The sequence below is a fragment of the Acanthochromis polyacanthus genome, chromosome 4, assembly GCF_021347895.1.
Source record: "Acanthochromis polyacanthus isolate Apoly-LR-REF ecotype Palm Island chromosome 4, KAUST_Apoly_ChrSc, whole genome shotgun sequence".
Classification (NCBI taxonomy): domain Eukaryota; kingdom Metazoa; phylum Chordata; class Actinopteri; family Pomacentridae; genus Acanthochromis; species Acanthochromis polyacanthus.
Genome location: NC_067116.1, coordinates 12,871,914 through 12,886,573, shown reverse-complemented (window position 1 = coordinate 12,886,573; position 14,660 = coordinate 12,871,914). Strand labels below are relative to the sequence as shown.

The following is a 14,660-nucleotide window of genomic DNA, read 5'->3' as shown; positions in this document are numbered from 1 at the left end:
GATAAATGACCTTGGTAGACAGGCCTAGTATTGAACAAGACTTAAGGTATGTAAATTAAGCAGCGGCTTTATCACAGCGGTGAATGAACAATCAGGTTTATTGACGGGCCTTATGCTGTCCACAGAGTCTGGTTTCCACGAATGACCAAGTAACCTTTTAGAGCATGGACCAGTTCAGGAAAGGCTCATTTTGAATTTTTAAATAAATTTTGCTTACATAAAACACAAAGACACAAACTACATCAAACCTAGACACATTACAGTGTCGCATATATCAGAACCAAACCATGACAGGAACTCCAGTTATGTAGTAAATAATGCTAAGAACCAAACATCAGCTGTCTTTACTGAAGACCAGTGCATGGTTTCCACAGCAAGGTGTACTGGTCAATACCGACTTTGAATGCAGTGGAAATACACCTGGTTTCATTCCCACTATACTATGACATACGCATGAGTCTGCTACCTGGCCAGATTGCGTTGCCAGACAGAAAGAGACACGGGGGCTCCCACTGATCTATCCAAAAATTAGGCTGTAGCTTTGTACTTTAAACAGGACTGAGTAGCTAGTTAGAGATTGGGCTGTTGTCAGTTATTATTCCTGAGGTGTGCGAAGTGTTATGGAAAGGGATCATTCCAAGCACCATGGGCATATATCACACAGAATTTCGGGAGAGTTTAGAATGTCTTTGGGCAGAGTTGGTGAAAAGCATGTACAAATCTAGGGGCTTCCAAAATCTGGCAGCAACTCCGACAATCAGACATCTTTTAATGGTGAATTAAAAAGGTGTGGAAATCAAAGAATTTCCTCTTGTTATCTTGCTCTCTCATAACAAGCATTTGCTTAGAACACCCTTTGTTTTCCTTGTATATAAGCAGTCTGTTTAATCACAAGTGTTGGACTGCACGTGGACCCTTGTAGATGTTGATAGATGACTTAAATCTCTGCCGACCAACAAGTCCTCCAATTCATACGACCGCATCGGTCGTTTTCACCGTGCACCGGAATACGACCTATGCGGTCGTATGAACGTTTGCGCCCCTACGGGGAAAACGAACGCATTACGGGATTTAATTCGCAAAACGGCTTTTCCGTCGCAAAACGGCTTTTTTCTCACTTCCCCAACACGTTTTTAGGGTTATGGTTAAGGTTAGGGTTAGAGATAGGGACAGGGATAGTGTTAGATAAAAGTTTGTTCATGATGACGTTTCACCTGCGACTCCAGAGTGTCGATATTTACTCAACCGCTAGAGGTCGCATAGTCAAAACGTAACACTGGGTCGTAATACTGGCATGTACAGACGACCTATGTGGTCGTTTTTTGTTTGAGGACAGGCTCCTGCCGACACATGGATGTAGAAAGGATAAATTTGCCTCAAATAGTAAGGGACTGAATCTGTTGGATAAACTGCCAATTATTTGCTTAGTTGATCAATTAGCAGCGTGAAAATCAAAAAACTGGAATATTCCAGTTGCCCAAGCCTATGGTAGCATCTTCAGTTTGGTCATTTGCAGGAAATGTCTAATGTACTACAAACGTTTGACTTGATTCATAAAGCATTCCCTGATGGACTGATTGTTCCAGTTATAGTAAAAATATAGTCTCTGCTTTTGTTTGCAGATATTTATATGGCATGGCTCTGTTTTTTCATTTAATACTACCACTTACTGGTGCCAAAGCCATAAAATCATCACTTTCTGCATGTTCTTTAGTGGTTTTAATAGATCCATATCTGACTACCTGCCAGGTGGAAAGTCCACACACACACACACACACACACACACATTGCATCTACTGTACCATTACATTTACGTATGTCGCTTTACCTTGCACCTCTTTCCTGCAGCTATTGATTTGCAGTATGATGACTCCTGTGCCTGCATGTTTTAAAGTGAATGTACATATTTCTCTCTGTTCTTCACATATCTTTGTCTGTCTCCTTGAAGTTTATGCCACCTACATTACTTTGATTCATAATATTGGTTGACATTTCCTCAGGCCTTTGGCTAATGGGCTTTTGTAGATCTCTTGATTGGGGCAGTCAGTGGAACACTTGTGTGTGCAAAGAGAATCCAAGGTTACGCTTTGATGCTCCGTCTGATTTCAGAGGACAATATTTTCTCTCCATTTATGTGGTCAAGACAGTTTTCCTTTTAGATATGCATACACTGTTCCAGACTGCACTCATAGCTGCCACCCTCCCTGATGTGTCCTCTGTGTCTGGGATGTGAATCAGCAGCATTTTTGTGACAAAGCAGAGACAATTCAATTATCTCTATGTTTAGAGGTAAAATGATCTGAAATCTGATACGTCTGTGTTTCATTAAATGCCTTCCGAGAAATATTTCTCTCCGAGAGGTAAGATCTTCTAACGTGATATGGACCTGAACTCCCCTTTGTTGTGTTGTGTTTCTGATCCTGCATTGTGGTCCCTTGGTTCTGCTTCGCTGTCATTGTTACTGTTAATGTGCATGAATCATTGCAGTGCTCTTAAGTTTTGTTTTCTGTATCATTCTGTGATCATCACACGATGTTACAAAACAGCTTTACCATCTAAATCCATCAGCTGCATTCCCATTAATAACCTGTGAAACGTGTGATGATGCCACATCAATTTGTTTTGAGTAAAGCTGCAGAGTTATATACACAGGAAGAACTTGACATTCAGAGTTTACGTAAAAGTACTCCATGTTTTTACTCCTTCGTAGAGGTCAGATTGTTCAAACGATCTTGAATTTACCATAGTTCCAGTGGAGTAGAAATGCTGATCCAGTAGCACAATGAAAGAAACTTCTGTGACAAATCCTAAGTGTTTTGTTCAGTGGACTATTCCTCTGTTTTCTAAATGGGTTTGTGCATCTCACTCTCAGAGAAAAATCCCATTAGTAATGTGTTATGCCAGAAAGGTCTGCAGCTTTGCAACATGTGCCGTTACAAGCAGACATGTCCACATCGTTGTCTCTTGTGCATTCACCTCTCTGTCTCGCTCTCTATCTCTCCACATATATTTTTGCACAGTTGATCAAAGTATGTTTGAGAACTCCATTGCCCAGCGGCAGAGTCCTCAGACCTCCAGGCTGGGTCAGCCATCGCCCCGACGCCCTACAGTATCAGCTAATTCCAACCTGGGATCTGGCTGCGTCGACTCTCCATCCTCCGGAGGACAGCAAAGGCTGAAAAATGCCATTAACCTGGGCAAGGCTGTAGGGGCAAAGGTTAGTACAACATAAGCAGAAATGGAACATTGAGCTCTGCAGGTCCCACTCTGCACCCTGTATTCATTCTCTTTTGAAATAAGTTGATATTTTCAGACTCTTTGCAAGGAATGCAGTCAAATGCAGGACTGGGTTCAAGTTTCCCAGCTTTATTGCCAAATCAATTGTGCTCATAAGCATTTAATTCAGAAGTAATCACGTAGCTTTATTTTCTATCTGTTTATTTCCATCTTTCCATTCTTTCTTTCTTTTCAGGTAAATGACTTGTTAAGAAGAAAAGATCCCAGTCACCTCGGGGACATCGGGGTCACTGAGGTCAACAAGAATGTTGGTGCTGTGTGGAGCTGCATGGACCAATTCAACCAGACTGCAGCCAACAGGTATGCACACACAGTCTAAGCAGATTAACCATATGTTTGATCATAATCTCAGTTCTAACCCTGATCTTGAGCTCAGAGGAAGTACTTCATTAGCAGACATGTATCTCAAATATTTAAAGATGAGTATGCAAAAACCACAAAACTTTCTGCACATCTAATAGAATCACTGCAAGAATCATCATAATTAAGCAAAAATGTGTCACTACCTGTACTGAGAAGAGAAAGCGTCGATCACTGTAGATTAGACACTTCAGAAAAGGTGAATAATTTAAAATTTTTCCTTTGAAATGTTTTAAATGAATAATGATACATCAAAGGTGCCTAAGATACAACTGAAATTGAAGAAGATAGACTCTCAGTATGAGGTTTTCAGCTTCTTGCATGCCTATTTATATTTACCAACACACACTTGTACATAACAGGTTATTTGTGTGTTTGTTGAGGATTTGTTCCAGAAGCACTGATCTGTCCTCCTAAAGATCAGTCAAGCAGAAGTATTTTTTCAGCAGCTCAGATCCCATTTGTCTTCATTTACTGGACCAAGAATGGATTTAGTTTGGCTTACCAATGATGATGATCTAAAGATTCTGCAGAGCTGCTGACTGGTTCAGATGACTGGAGCTGAGAGTGTTACTTACAAGCTGACTGATTCTCTATTGTTGAAACATGAATGCTTGAAATGACATATGCAGTGGTCTGGAGCCAAGAGCATTCTGCAGTTGTTCCTTTGACAATGAAAAGAGCATGACCTATTGATTAATCATTTATCGTCTGAGTTTTTTTTAATTCCTGTTAACGATATCCTCTGTAGATTCATCACCCTGCTGCATTTACAGAACGAATAGTTAGCTAAGTACTAAATTTGTTCTGGATTACCATTTTTGTACAACAAAAAAGTCTTTGTGTTCTTTATGTTCTCACACAACAAAGCGTTGCTTGCTGAACAATCTGCTGTCAGCTCCAGTGAAAGGTCGCGCAGCGGTAATAATCATTTCTTTCTCATCACAATGGAAAGTAGTTACTATGATGACTTTCTGTCACTGCTGAAAACAGCTTGAGCAATTGGTATGTTTTTGTAAACACTTTGAATGCTCACAATGAGCAGCCATTAAAATGATGACCAGGAGTGAAAGTAGATTGAACTTCTTGCTGGTACTTTCCAGCCGCCATCCTCCTCCATCACTCAGCATCTTCTTATTAGTAGACAAGTGCAGGTTTGTAGTCTGAGTCATCGTGCCCATTTTAATTCTTTTGTCAGTGGCACTGAAGAAGCATGAAAACCTTTGATGGCCATAATTCAGTAAAGTCTAATTCAGTTAAGATACTAAACAATTCATCATCTCACGATGCAACAAACGACGTCTGACAGAATTCTGTTATGCTCCAAATACCATGGTGGCCATCAGCCAACTAGCTGTCGACAAGATTTGACATGTTACATAGAGTGGAATTTGTCATTAGTGGGTGCTGCTGCTGCTGCTCTTGAACTCTCCCCCACAATCTTGCCATATTTTACTTCTAGATTTACTGCTTCCTATGTAATCAATGTCATAGGCCACATTTAGACGTTTCTTTCTTGGCTACTGTAAGCATTAAAGTCTCTCTCTGTTCTGTAAGGATTCTACTAATTAAATCCTAAATATCTTGTAATTCATCCATTATCTATAAACCACTTAATCCTCATTAGGGTCGGGGGGGGGGGGGGGGGGGGGGCTGGAGTCTATCCCAGCTGACATGCATGGATGGATAGATAGATAGATAGATAGATAGATAGATAGATAGATAGATGCTTTATTAATTCCAAGGGAAATTCAAGTGTTCAACAGCTTACATACAACAACATAAAATAACAAAAAGGCAAGTTAGTAACTTTAAAGGTTAGTATATACTCTGAAAAATCTTGCTGTACAATACTATACTATTAGCCTAGCCGTGCTAGACAACCCACGGCAACAAATTAAATTCTCTGCCAGGGTCGACAACAAAAACGACAACAGTCGTTGAGCTCCATTAGCACCGACTCTGAATAATCTTTCTGTTAACATGTCTGTAATATACTTGAGCTTCACCCATTGACTGTATAAATAAGGCTTCACCGAACTCCCGCATCCTCTGATTTCCGGCGCTCTAGGAGCCTATTCGTTGCACTGATTGGTTGTATATCTACCCAATTGCTGTAGAGTGATTTGATAGACAACCTTTTAGCCCGCCTCCCTCCCTGTCGAGCGTGCCTAGACCCTTGTGTCTTCAGAGCATGGGTCTAGCGCGGCTAGACTATGCTATAGAAAATGCTTCTAAATTTAAAATCTATAGACTACTAAATGTAATTAAAATTCAATATACAGTATTTACACATTACAAGGCACAGTGATTTAAAGTGAATTTGAATGATTTAAAGTGACTTGACAGGTAGTAGGAAGATAGTTTTATCAGACTACCTAAGATGCGTAGACATTCTATAACAATCACATTGGTCCTAATGTGAGTATGACTGCAACCCTCCCTGACCACTCAGTGATGAGTTGTACAGTCTGATGGCCAGGTGGACAAAAGAGTTCCTGAGGGGACACCCTGGACAGGTCACCAGTCCCTCACAGTGCTACACATAGAGACAAACGATCACAATCACTTTCACACCTACAGACAATTTAGAATCACCAATTAACCTCAGCATGTTTTTGGACTGTGGGAGGAAGCTGAAGTACCCAGAAAAAATCCACCAAACAGAGAAAACATGCAAACTCCATGCACAAAGGAAGGCTCGGATGAGAACCAGGGATGTTCTAGCTGCAAGGTGACAGTGCTACCCACCAACACACCGTGCAGCCCTTAAAATCTCATCATTGTGTATTAAAAGTTTTTTAAATGAAAATAATCTCCACCTACCTTGAAAGTCTTCACTGTTGTTTTCTAGAATGTGTAGATCTCTGTAGTCCACACAGTGGTTTAAGCTGTGAAATTGGAGTATTTCAGTCGTACGTTTTGGAAACATAAACATTTTAAAAAGTCTGTGTTTCAGTTTGCACTAGATATCTCAAAGATAGTTATGCATAGTTTGATTGTTGTGCATGATAGTACTTGTGCAAGGCTTACGATTGGATATTGATTCAGCAAAGCATTTCAACAGAGTTAACAGAAGTGTTGATAAGATACGTAGAAAAATGCTGTGAATTAAAAAGAGCTCATCAGAAAGGAGTTTGTAGAGAATGAGAGCTTGTTCATTAAAGACAAGGGGTCACATGCTCAAGTTAAAAGACTAGTCGCATGTTTTCATTGCTTCTGCCTCAGCTTCTGACATAACTACAGATATCTATAGCATTTTTTCACAATTTAAGACATGCGCTATTAAATTTTGACTTACGTTGCAGAATTCCAGTTTGAGATCTTTACAACCTCATTCTGACTCTAGTTCAAACCTAATTTAATATTTCTTATGTAGAAATTGAATTGAGGTGAACTAAAGACATTTTGAATCAGAATCAGTGCAAATTAAACTGTAATTATAAGATAAGATAAGATAGACTTTATTGATCTCACAAAGGAGAAATTTACTGTTACAGGGCTCTTAGGAACAAAAAACAGAGGAGTGCAAAAGTCATGAAAAGTGCAAGAACTGAAAGTGGAATTGTAACTGGTCATAATTTACATCCAGATATCAATTCACTTCGCAGGTATCAGCAGCTGAGTTGTCGATATCTGTAATGAGAAAATCCAAACACTTAAATGATAAAAGTGATGTCATTTGTCCTACGAAGTTTTCCTAAGAAGAATTTAATGACTTAATTCTGTAGCACATCTCCAGTCTAGCTGGACACTGAAACTGCTGGCTGTAGTGTTGTGACTGTTGTAGCCTTTGTTTTTTCAGAAATCACTAGAAGTTTTTCAGAAGTTGAATCAATTAAGAAATATTTTTTGCCATTTCCCTCATTTCCTAAACAACCCTGACAGTGACAAATAATCTCTAATATGCTTTAATTTTCCCCTCCCATGGGGAGGATAGAAAAGGAATGCAAATTTGAGTCATAAAATCACAACAAGGACAGAGATGCAATTCTATTGCTCCCTCTCTCACACTTCAAAACAACTAATTGAAGTTATGCCATATGGCTTACAGACAACATTAAGACACCTGCACTCCCTCCTTTCAATTTGGGAGGTAACCATTGTGTAATGCTTCGGGAGATTTAGGCATGAAAAGTAAGCCGAATTAACTAATAGCAGTTCCTATTTGAAATACATGAACAGACAACTATCACTGGGTGACTTTGGTGCTGAAGAGATCTAAAATTTGTGATGATTGTCAGGGGAGTCCTGCAGTCATGGAGAGGATCTTTGTTTATGCATTTGAAACAGACTTGTGGACATCAGAGATAAATACAGTTGGAGTAAATCAAAAAAATGACTTTGTGTCTGTTTAGTGACTCATAGGAGTTGCTTCTCTGTCCTTGCCACTGCTGCCGCTCCACTAGTTGACAGTGTTGTTGACCGAATCAGCAATCACAGCCACAAAAATTGACTTCCCTTTGCTTGAGATCACCTCCATGCCCCTGCCTTACATCTCTAACACCATGCCAGCTCTCTGTAAATCTCCCTCAGTCTGAAATCCTCTCATCTAATATTGGTGCTCACCTCTAATAAAGCAGCAAACTCAATTGTAACAGTTCAGTTAGTTACCAGTCTTAGTGTAAAACCTGCTACCATATGTTAGTACTGAAGGTCTTTGTGGTACCATATGGGCTTATTTTCATTTATAGCTTTTTCTTGCCTCCTCACCATCCTCACATCTGTTCACCTTCTTTCCTGTCTCCATTTTTCTAGTCACTTCGACTCCTTCCCTCGGCTGGACCCTCCTCCTCCTTCAGGGAAGAAGCGCCTCCCTCGAGCACTGAAGACGACCCAGGACATGATGATCTCCTCTGACCCTGTGGTCTCCTCTCCAGATGCCGCTGACTCGTCCTCCTTCCTCTCCTCCCCCGACAAGACGCCTCTCATTGCTAAGGAGGAGATGAAGAATGACGAGGAGCAGCAGCAAGGTGAGGAGGAGGAAGGAGGGTCAACAGATATCCCACAGTCTCTGGGCCCAGCAGAAAAGAGAGATGATTCAGAGACAGCTGGAACCAATGGCAAGGTGGATACGGTGATCGGTGAGGAGGAGGATGATGCTGAGGATGGGAGCACTGAAGGAGGTGTGGAGGAACATGGACACCAGCTGCAGCTCTCTGTTCCAGACCTCATCAACAAAGATCCCCCGCTGGAGTCCAGAGCCAAAACCTGCGACGTCTGGCAGAAAGCTCCGGGGCCAGACTCCCGACTAGCCTCCACTCCCTGCTCAGGTAAAACTGCCTGCCGCATCAGCCTGGGGGAGGAGGTCCTGCTGGGGAACGGCGCCCCCTGCAGTAAAGGCGGCGGAGTGAGTGCCGAAGACACAGAGCCTCATCCAGACCTGCTGTCTTTTGAGTAACGTGCAAAGCTGGAGCCAAATACCACTTGAGTAAGATTAAAACCGCCTGGAACTCTATTCTCCTCATATCTGCCCCTACAAACGTCTGTGGCTGTAATTCAAACAGACTGCAATAAGTACTGCGAATCAAATATTCACTGCCACTTTTAAATATGCAACTCGCCCTGCTCCAGGCTTCACTGTAGGAAAAGGGAACATGAACTTCCAGGAACTAGGACAGGGGCCAGATCTGTTTCTTTTTAACATTTCATAGCTTTTTAGATGAATAGAGTAGTTTAAAGGTCATGGTAATAAAATCTGGCCTTCTAACGGGGCTGATCTGAGGTCAGGCAACACACTACACGTATCTGCTGAATGAATGAAGACAAATCTGGCCAGCATAGGACAATGAATGAGTAGTAACAGGAAAAAATAATTGAACTTTCAGCTTCATTTCAATGTAGTTTATGTTTAAGTTAAAATTTTAACAAACAAAAAAAATCCTTACTGTAAAAGAGTCACTGTGTATTTCTTATGTTCCACTTCTTTCAGCAGATGTAAAACATGTCTTTAGAAATGTAATGACAACCTGATTATGTAACAATGAATGTAATTACTGTGATAAAATATCCTTTAAATGGGCTAAAAATGTCAATTCTGCTCAAAATCGCTTCAGATATTTTTCCCTGAAAGTGTAAACAATGATTGCTTCAAATCTTCGTCAGTATTAAGTTATTCCATCATCATATGCCACGACTTTCTTGGTCCATTTACAGGATGCTTTGTTACATGTGTGTTATGAATCAAACAGAAGCTGCTGCAATGAAGCCAATTAGAAGCTGCAACTAATATGAGTTACACAGCAACATGATTTAGATTTAACATGCTCAGATTAACTAAGTGTTGCTGTGGGTTTTTTATCTGTGTGATGGTATTTCCAGCAGGGAAATGTCTAGAAAGCTGATTCCGTGCTCAGGAGGAGTCGAAGGAAGTGATTGAGAAAGGCTGAGCGAATGTGAAAGTGTTAGAGATGGAGCAACTCACTTTCAGTTCAGTCAGCATTAAATATCAAGCAACAGTTTGTGCCAGAGTTTGATGAGGCCTTCTGACCTGAGCTTCCACCATAACAGATCACTCCTGACCCTTTTTTGGTCCAGTATGTCCTGGAGCTGTACTGCCGTGTGAGATTGATCCCTCCTACGTCAGTCTTTGGCTCTGACTCTGACCCTGAAAATGACCTTTTTTAGATGTGGAGATCTTAGCTAGTTACAATATTGATCAGTAACATAATATTTTTTTTTCAGTGTTGTATTTATTTACATTGAATACAAAACATTTCAAAACTCATTTTAAGCAGGTAAAGATATCTTTGTACTTTGTGTGAAATGGCATTTACGACCAAATATTTTAATGTTTCTAACCATATTGAGAGCCAGAAAACTGTGTTGTTGAACTGTTTCCTCTGGCAGTAAAAACCAGACCAGCATTTTGAATGTGAAGACCTAAAATCCACATAAAATAAGCAGTTAATACGCACACAAAACAATTATTCAGGATTTATTCATTATTGGGTCTGGTAGTCGGCTTTTAAAGAGAACAGAAAGATAAAGGATAAGAATGGCTTCAGGTTGTTGCCTGCTGACAGACATTATCTTCTTCCACTGGCTGAACTGAAAGTGAAGTCTGATGACCTCCAAACCCTGTCAGAGAGTCAGGACAGACAGACGGATGGGCAGATGGGTGGATGGGCAGCATTTGGAGGGTGGGCTGCTGGAAAGTTGCTTTTGAGCTAAAGAGAGGCAAAAAAAATAATGAGCTGTCAACAGAGAGAGATGAGAGAGGTGTATTTTATTGGAGTGGATCATTAAGTGGCAGACCAAAGACAGAAATTAACTGCTCAGTCAGACAGGTTGCTTTTGTTTTTAGTGAGCTGTCTGAGTGAAAAGAGAAGCAATAATTCATGCAGAAGAGATTTTCTCCCTTCTGTTTTCATTTCTCTTTCTTGTATTTCACCACAACAAAGTGAAAACCAAAGTCATAACAGTTAACATGTTTAATTATAAATCGTGTCCTTGTTTAAAATCCTGGGATTTTTCTGACTCTTGAGAGACTCAGGTGTGTTTAGCTGGTTAAAGGTGAGCTGACATTAGATCTTCACCCACATCAGTGCGTCAGTGTAGGAGGAGCAGGTCCAGGTTGCCATGACTATTTTAGCACAGTCACAGTGGAAAGCTGTATTTTTAAAACACTACTATCTGAGCATCTGCTCTGCAGATCTGTGCAGCTGGAAGTCGACCAGCTTCTATGGAAAGCGCACACACAGATCCCAATCGCACACTCTGAAAATAACCCATTTTTCCAAGAAGTCTCGAAGCGGCCGCCGTAAATGACCTGCTGTCCTTGTGGGGATTTGTTGACCTTAGAAAGTTCCCAGAAGACACAGAGACGGACATAGAGGCAGCTGGAACTGTGGTCAGGTCGTGCCCAGCAGAATGAGAGGAATGTGGAGCTGGACTCTGAGAGAAAGGAAGCTTTGTCTCTATGGGTCTCTCTCTGACTTTCTTACATATTATAATCCACTACACTACCACACGACAGGCTGGAACAGAACAGCTGACATCTCCTAGTTTTAACTAACAATCAGTAGAACTCTTTATGGATATTTCATATTTTTAGTGCCCAAGACATGATTTGTAAGTGGCTGATGTTTCAGCGTAATCTTAATAATTAGCACCTCCATATAACACAGGAATGTCACCGCTTTAAAATTTGGATGAACTGACACTAAAAGATCACAGTTTAGGTTAGTGAAAAACAAAGTGTTATTTATTAGGAGTTGATTCTTTTTATCTACTTTAAACTAAAGAAAAAGTGCTGTACCTTGTCGTCTGTCTGAAATATTTCATAGGCGACACAGAGGTTGTTTTGAGGTGATAAGCCAGTCATCACTCAGCGCAGAGATTATTGCTACACACCTGGATGAAGCAGGTCTCAGAAGGTCTTGACCTGATCTAACAAAACCAAACACAGTGAGCCTGACAGCAGCTGCTTGGATTCAGTCATGATGTAAAGCAATAAGACACGGAGACACTCCTCACAGAATCCGAAATGCCTTCTTTTTTACTTTTAACTTTATAAACCACTAAAGTAGATTTTTTTTCTTTTTTGTGTTTGTTGATGAAGGAACAGCTGTGTACATTTTCTGAAAATATTCTGTCCCTTTTTTGCAGTACCTGTGAATATGCAAATTGGTTCTTGCTCAAACAAATGAAGGAAAGTGATTTATTTTGTTACTCTGAATCTTGTTATGGCAAACTGTGTTATTTAGCTGCCTCCAAATTTGATAGAAGATAAAAAACAATGATGTTGCTTTTTTTATTTTTTGTGTTGCTGAATCTTGTTTTGTCTTTGTGAAGCTGGTCGACATGGTTTCGGAAAATTGTGATGAATGAAGGAAGCTAATTGCTGCACGTGAAGGCTTTTTGAAAATGGGGGACAAGCAGACAGCTAAAGCTAACTGGGCTTTCTATTGATTCTACTTTAACTGTTGCAAATGAAATGAATTCTATAATTTTGTATGTAAGAAAGAAATCGACATGTATCTGTGATTTTTTCTTTTTATTTTCCTAATGTACCTTTTTAAAGTGGGGAAATAATGATGCCTACAGTGACTGTAATTTCATAAAGACTTTCCAGACTTAGACTCAATCGTGAGCGTCTTGTTTTGTCTTGTGTGACTTTGTGTCTTCTCAAAGACTAACAACAGTGCGTTTCTCTCTGTAGAACAAGCCTCTTTTCATTTGTTCTGGGAATGTCCTGTGTTTTATGTCTTTGCTTCGTCTCGTTCCTGCCATGATGACAGTCAGCCTCCCACTCAGCCCTGCTGGCAGCCTTCCTGTTTTGGAGGGATTTGTCACTTGTAGCAGTTTTCTTGCTTCTAAATCTTCAGTCTCTCTCCGACATAGATGGGCCCTTGTGTGCCCTCTGTGTTTGATGGATGGTCCGTTTTTGAGAACCAAACACAAAGACGAGGCGATGGCAGGGATTCAGGAGTTGAAGCTGTTCTGATGTTTAATTCATCTGTGTTTGTCCTAATTCATGGAAACCCTGGTCCCTTGGCGTCTCCGTGTGTCGCCGGCCTTGTGTTTGTCGCTCTGCTGAGATGACTGAAAGCTGGTCAGGAATACGACGGAGGAAGAATGAGGCACTTTATTTACCCAACTTCCTCATCAGTGGTGTAAACAACCAATCAGCAAAGACTCACAGGTTTTGTCACTGTTTAATAATTCAAACACGATGAATATATTGATTCTCTACAAAGGAATTGAGGCCTTCATGCATAATGAATTATCAAATGTGTGAAAGCTGGATGCAGTTTATACAGCCCAGCAAGTTTGTTTAATGCATGTCCTAATAGGAGTGCCGTGGTTTGTTTGTACAAACAAGTATTCCTCAGAACTACCAACATGGGAGAACACTGAAAACTAAAAATGTTTCTTTACAAGCTAAAAGTTAGTTACTCAAACTAAGCAGAAGCTCAGATGTCCCAACTTTAAGTTCATAGGCACGCTCCAAAAAATACGTTTTCCACAACGGTATCTTCCATTAAACCTCCCCCTACAAAATGTGAAGTCTTCAGATCCCATCTGCATAGATTGTATTTAAAGATAGTTGATTTGACAGCCTCCCAAAGGTGAAGCAAAAATATATTGCATTCATTTTTCTGATCAATTTGTTATTGATTAGTTAGTTGATGATATTGAGGTTGTATGACGGCATGATTAAAGTTGCATGGCATTAAATAGTTGCAGGCAAACTTTAACCATGTCTGTGAAGTTCTGCAGGTGTGTGTGCTGTTCTGTGATGTACCTTTTCTGTGCAAATGTTCACATAATTGATTCGCAGTGTCTTTTTCAAGGCTTTTAAGAATAAAAGCAGGGTTTTATATAGGTCTTTTGTTGGCTAGCACACTGGGGATAATGCAGGCTTTGTGAGCAGAAGTGCATGTTAGATGTGAACGCCTCCAAGGACTGCTGGGTTTGATTACTGGCTGGCTAAATTTTTACCGATCATCGTTCTCTCCCCCACGTTACCTGTTGCTCTCTTCTGTCACTCTATCCATTTACACTGCTTAATTCTCACTAGAGTCATGGGGGGCTGGAGTCTATCCCAGCTGACTCTGGGTGAAGGCAGGGGTCTCAGCTTATCACAGGGCAACACATAGAGACAAGCAATCACACTCACATTCACACCTACAGACAATTAAGAATCACAAATTAACCTCAGCATGTTACTGGACAGTGACAGGAAGCTGGAAAACCTGGAGAAAACCCATTGATATACAGGGAGAACATGCAAACTCCACGCATAAAGATCCCAGGACGGCCAGAATGCGAACCAGGGATCTTCTAGCTGCAAGGTGAAAGTGCTAACCACCAATCCACTGTGCAGCCCTCTGTCATTCTAACAAAGACAAAATATGCCTAAAAAGGGAACTCTGGATGCAGCCTGAGGGAAGGTGGTTCTGTGGCAGTGCTTCTTGGGAGGATCCCACATCTTCTGCATTCCATCACAGCTGTGTGTGGTCCTGACCACCACCCATGGGACCAGTTTGTTCAGACGT

General features: G+C 40.8%; 1 protein-coding gene across 2 annotated transcripts in view; it reads left to right on the top strand.

Annotated features, from left to right (window-relative positions):
• Positions 1–12,740, top strand: part of nos1apa (nitric oxide synthase 1 (neuronal) adaptor protein a) — a 265,796-nt gene extending 253,056 nt beyond the window's left edge. For both annotated transcript variants that reach the window (XM_022205453.2, XM_051947290.1), the window contains exons 11-13: positions 3,021–3,217; positions 3,473–3,597; positions 8,416–12,740. In XM_022205453.2, the coding sequence (XP_022061145.1) occupies positions 3,021–3,217; positions 3,473–3,597; positions 8,416–9,058 (965 nt within the window). In that variant the 3' untranslated portion in view covers positions 9,059–12,740. The remainder of the gene's footprint in view (positions 1–3,020; positions 3,218–3,472; positions 3,598–8,415) is intronic.
• The last annotated feature ends 1,920 nt before the right edge of the window (positions 12,741–14,660 follow it).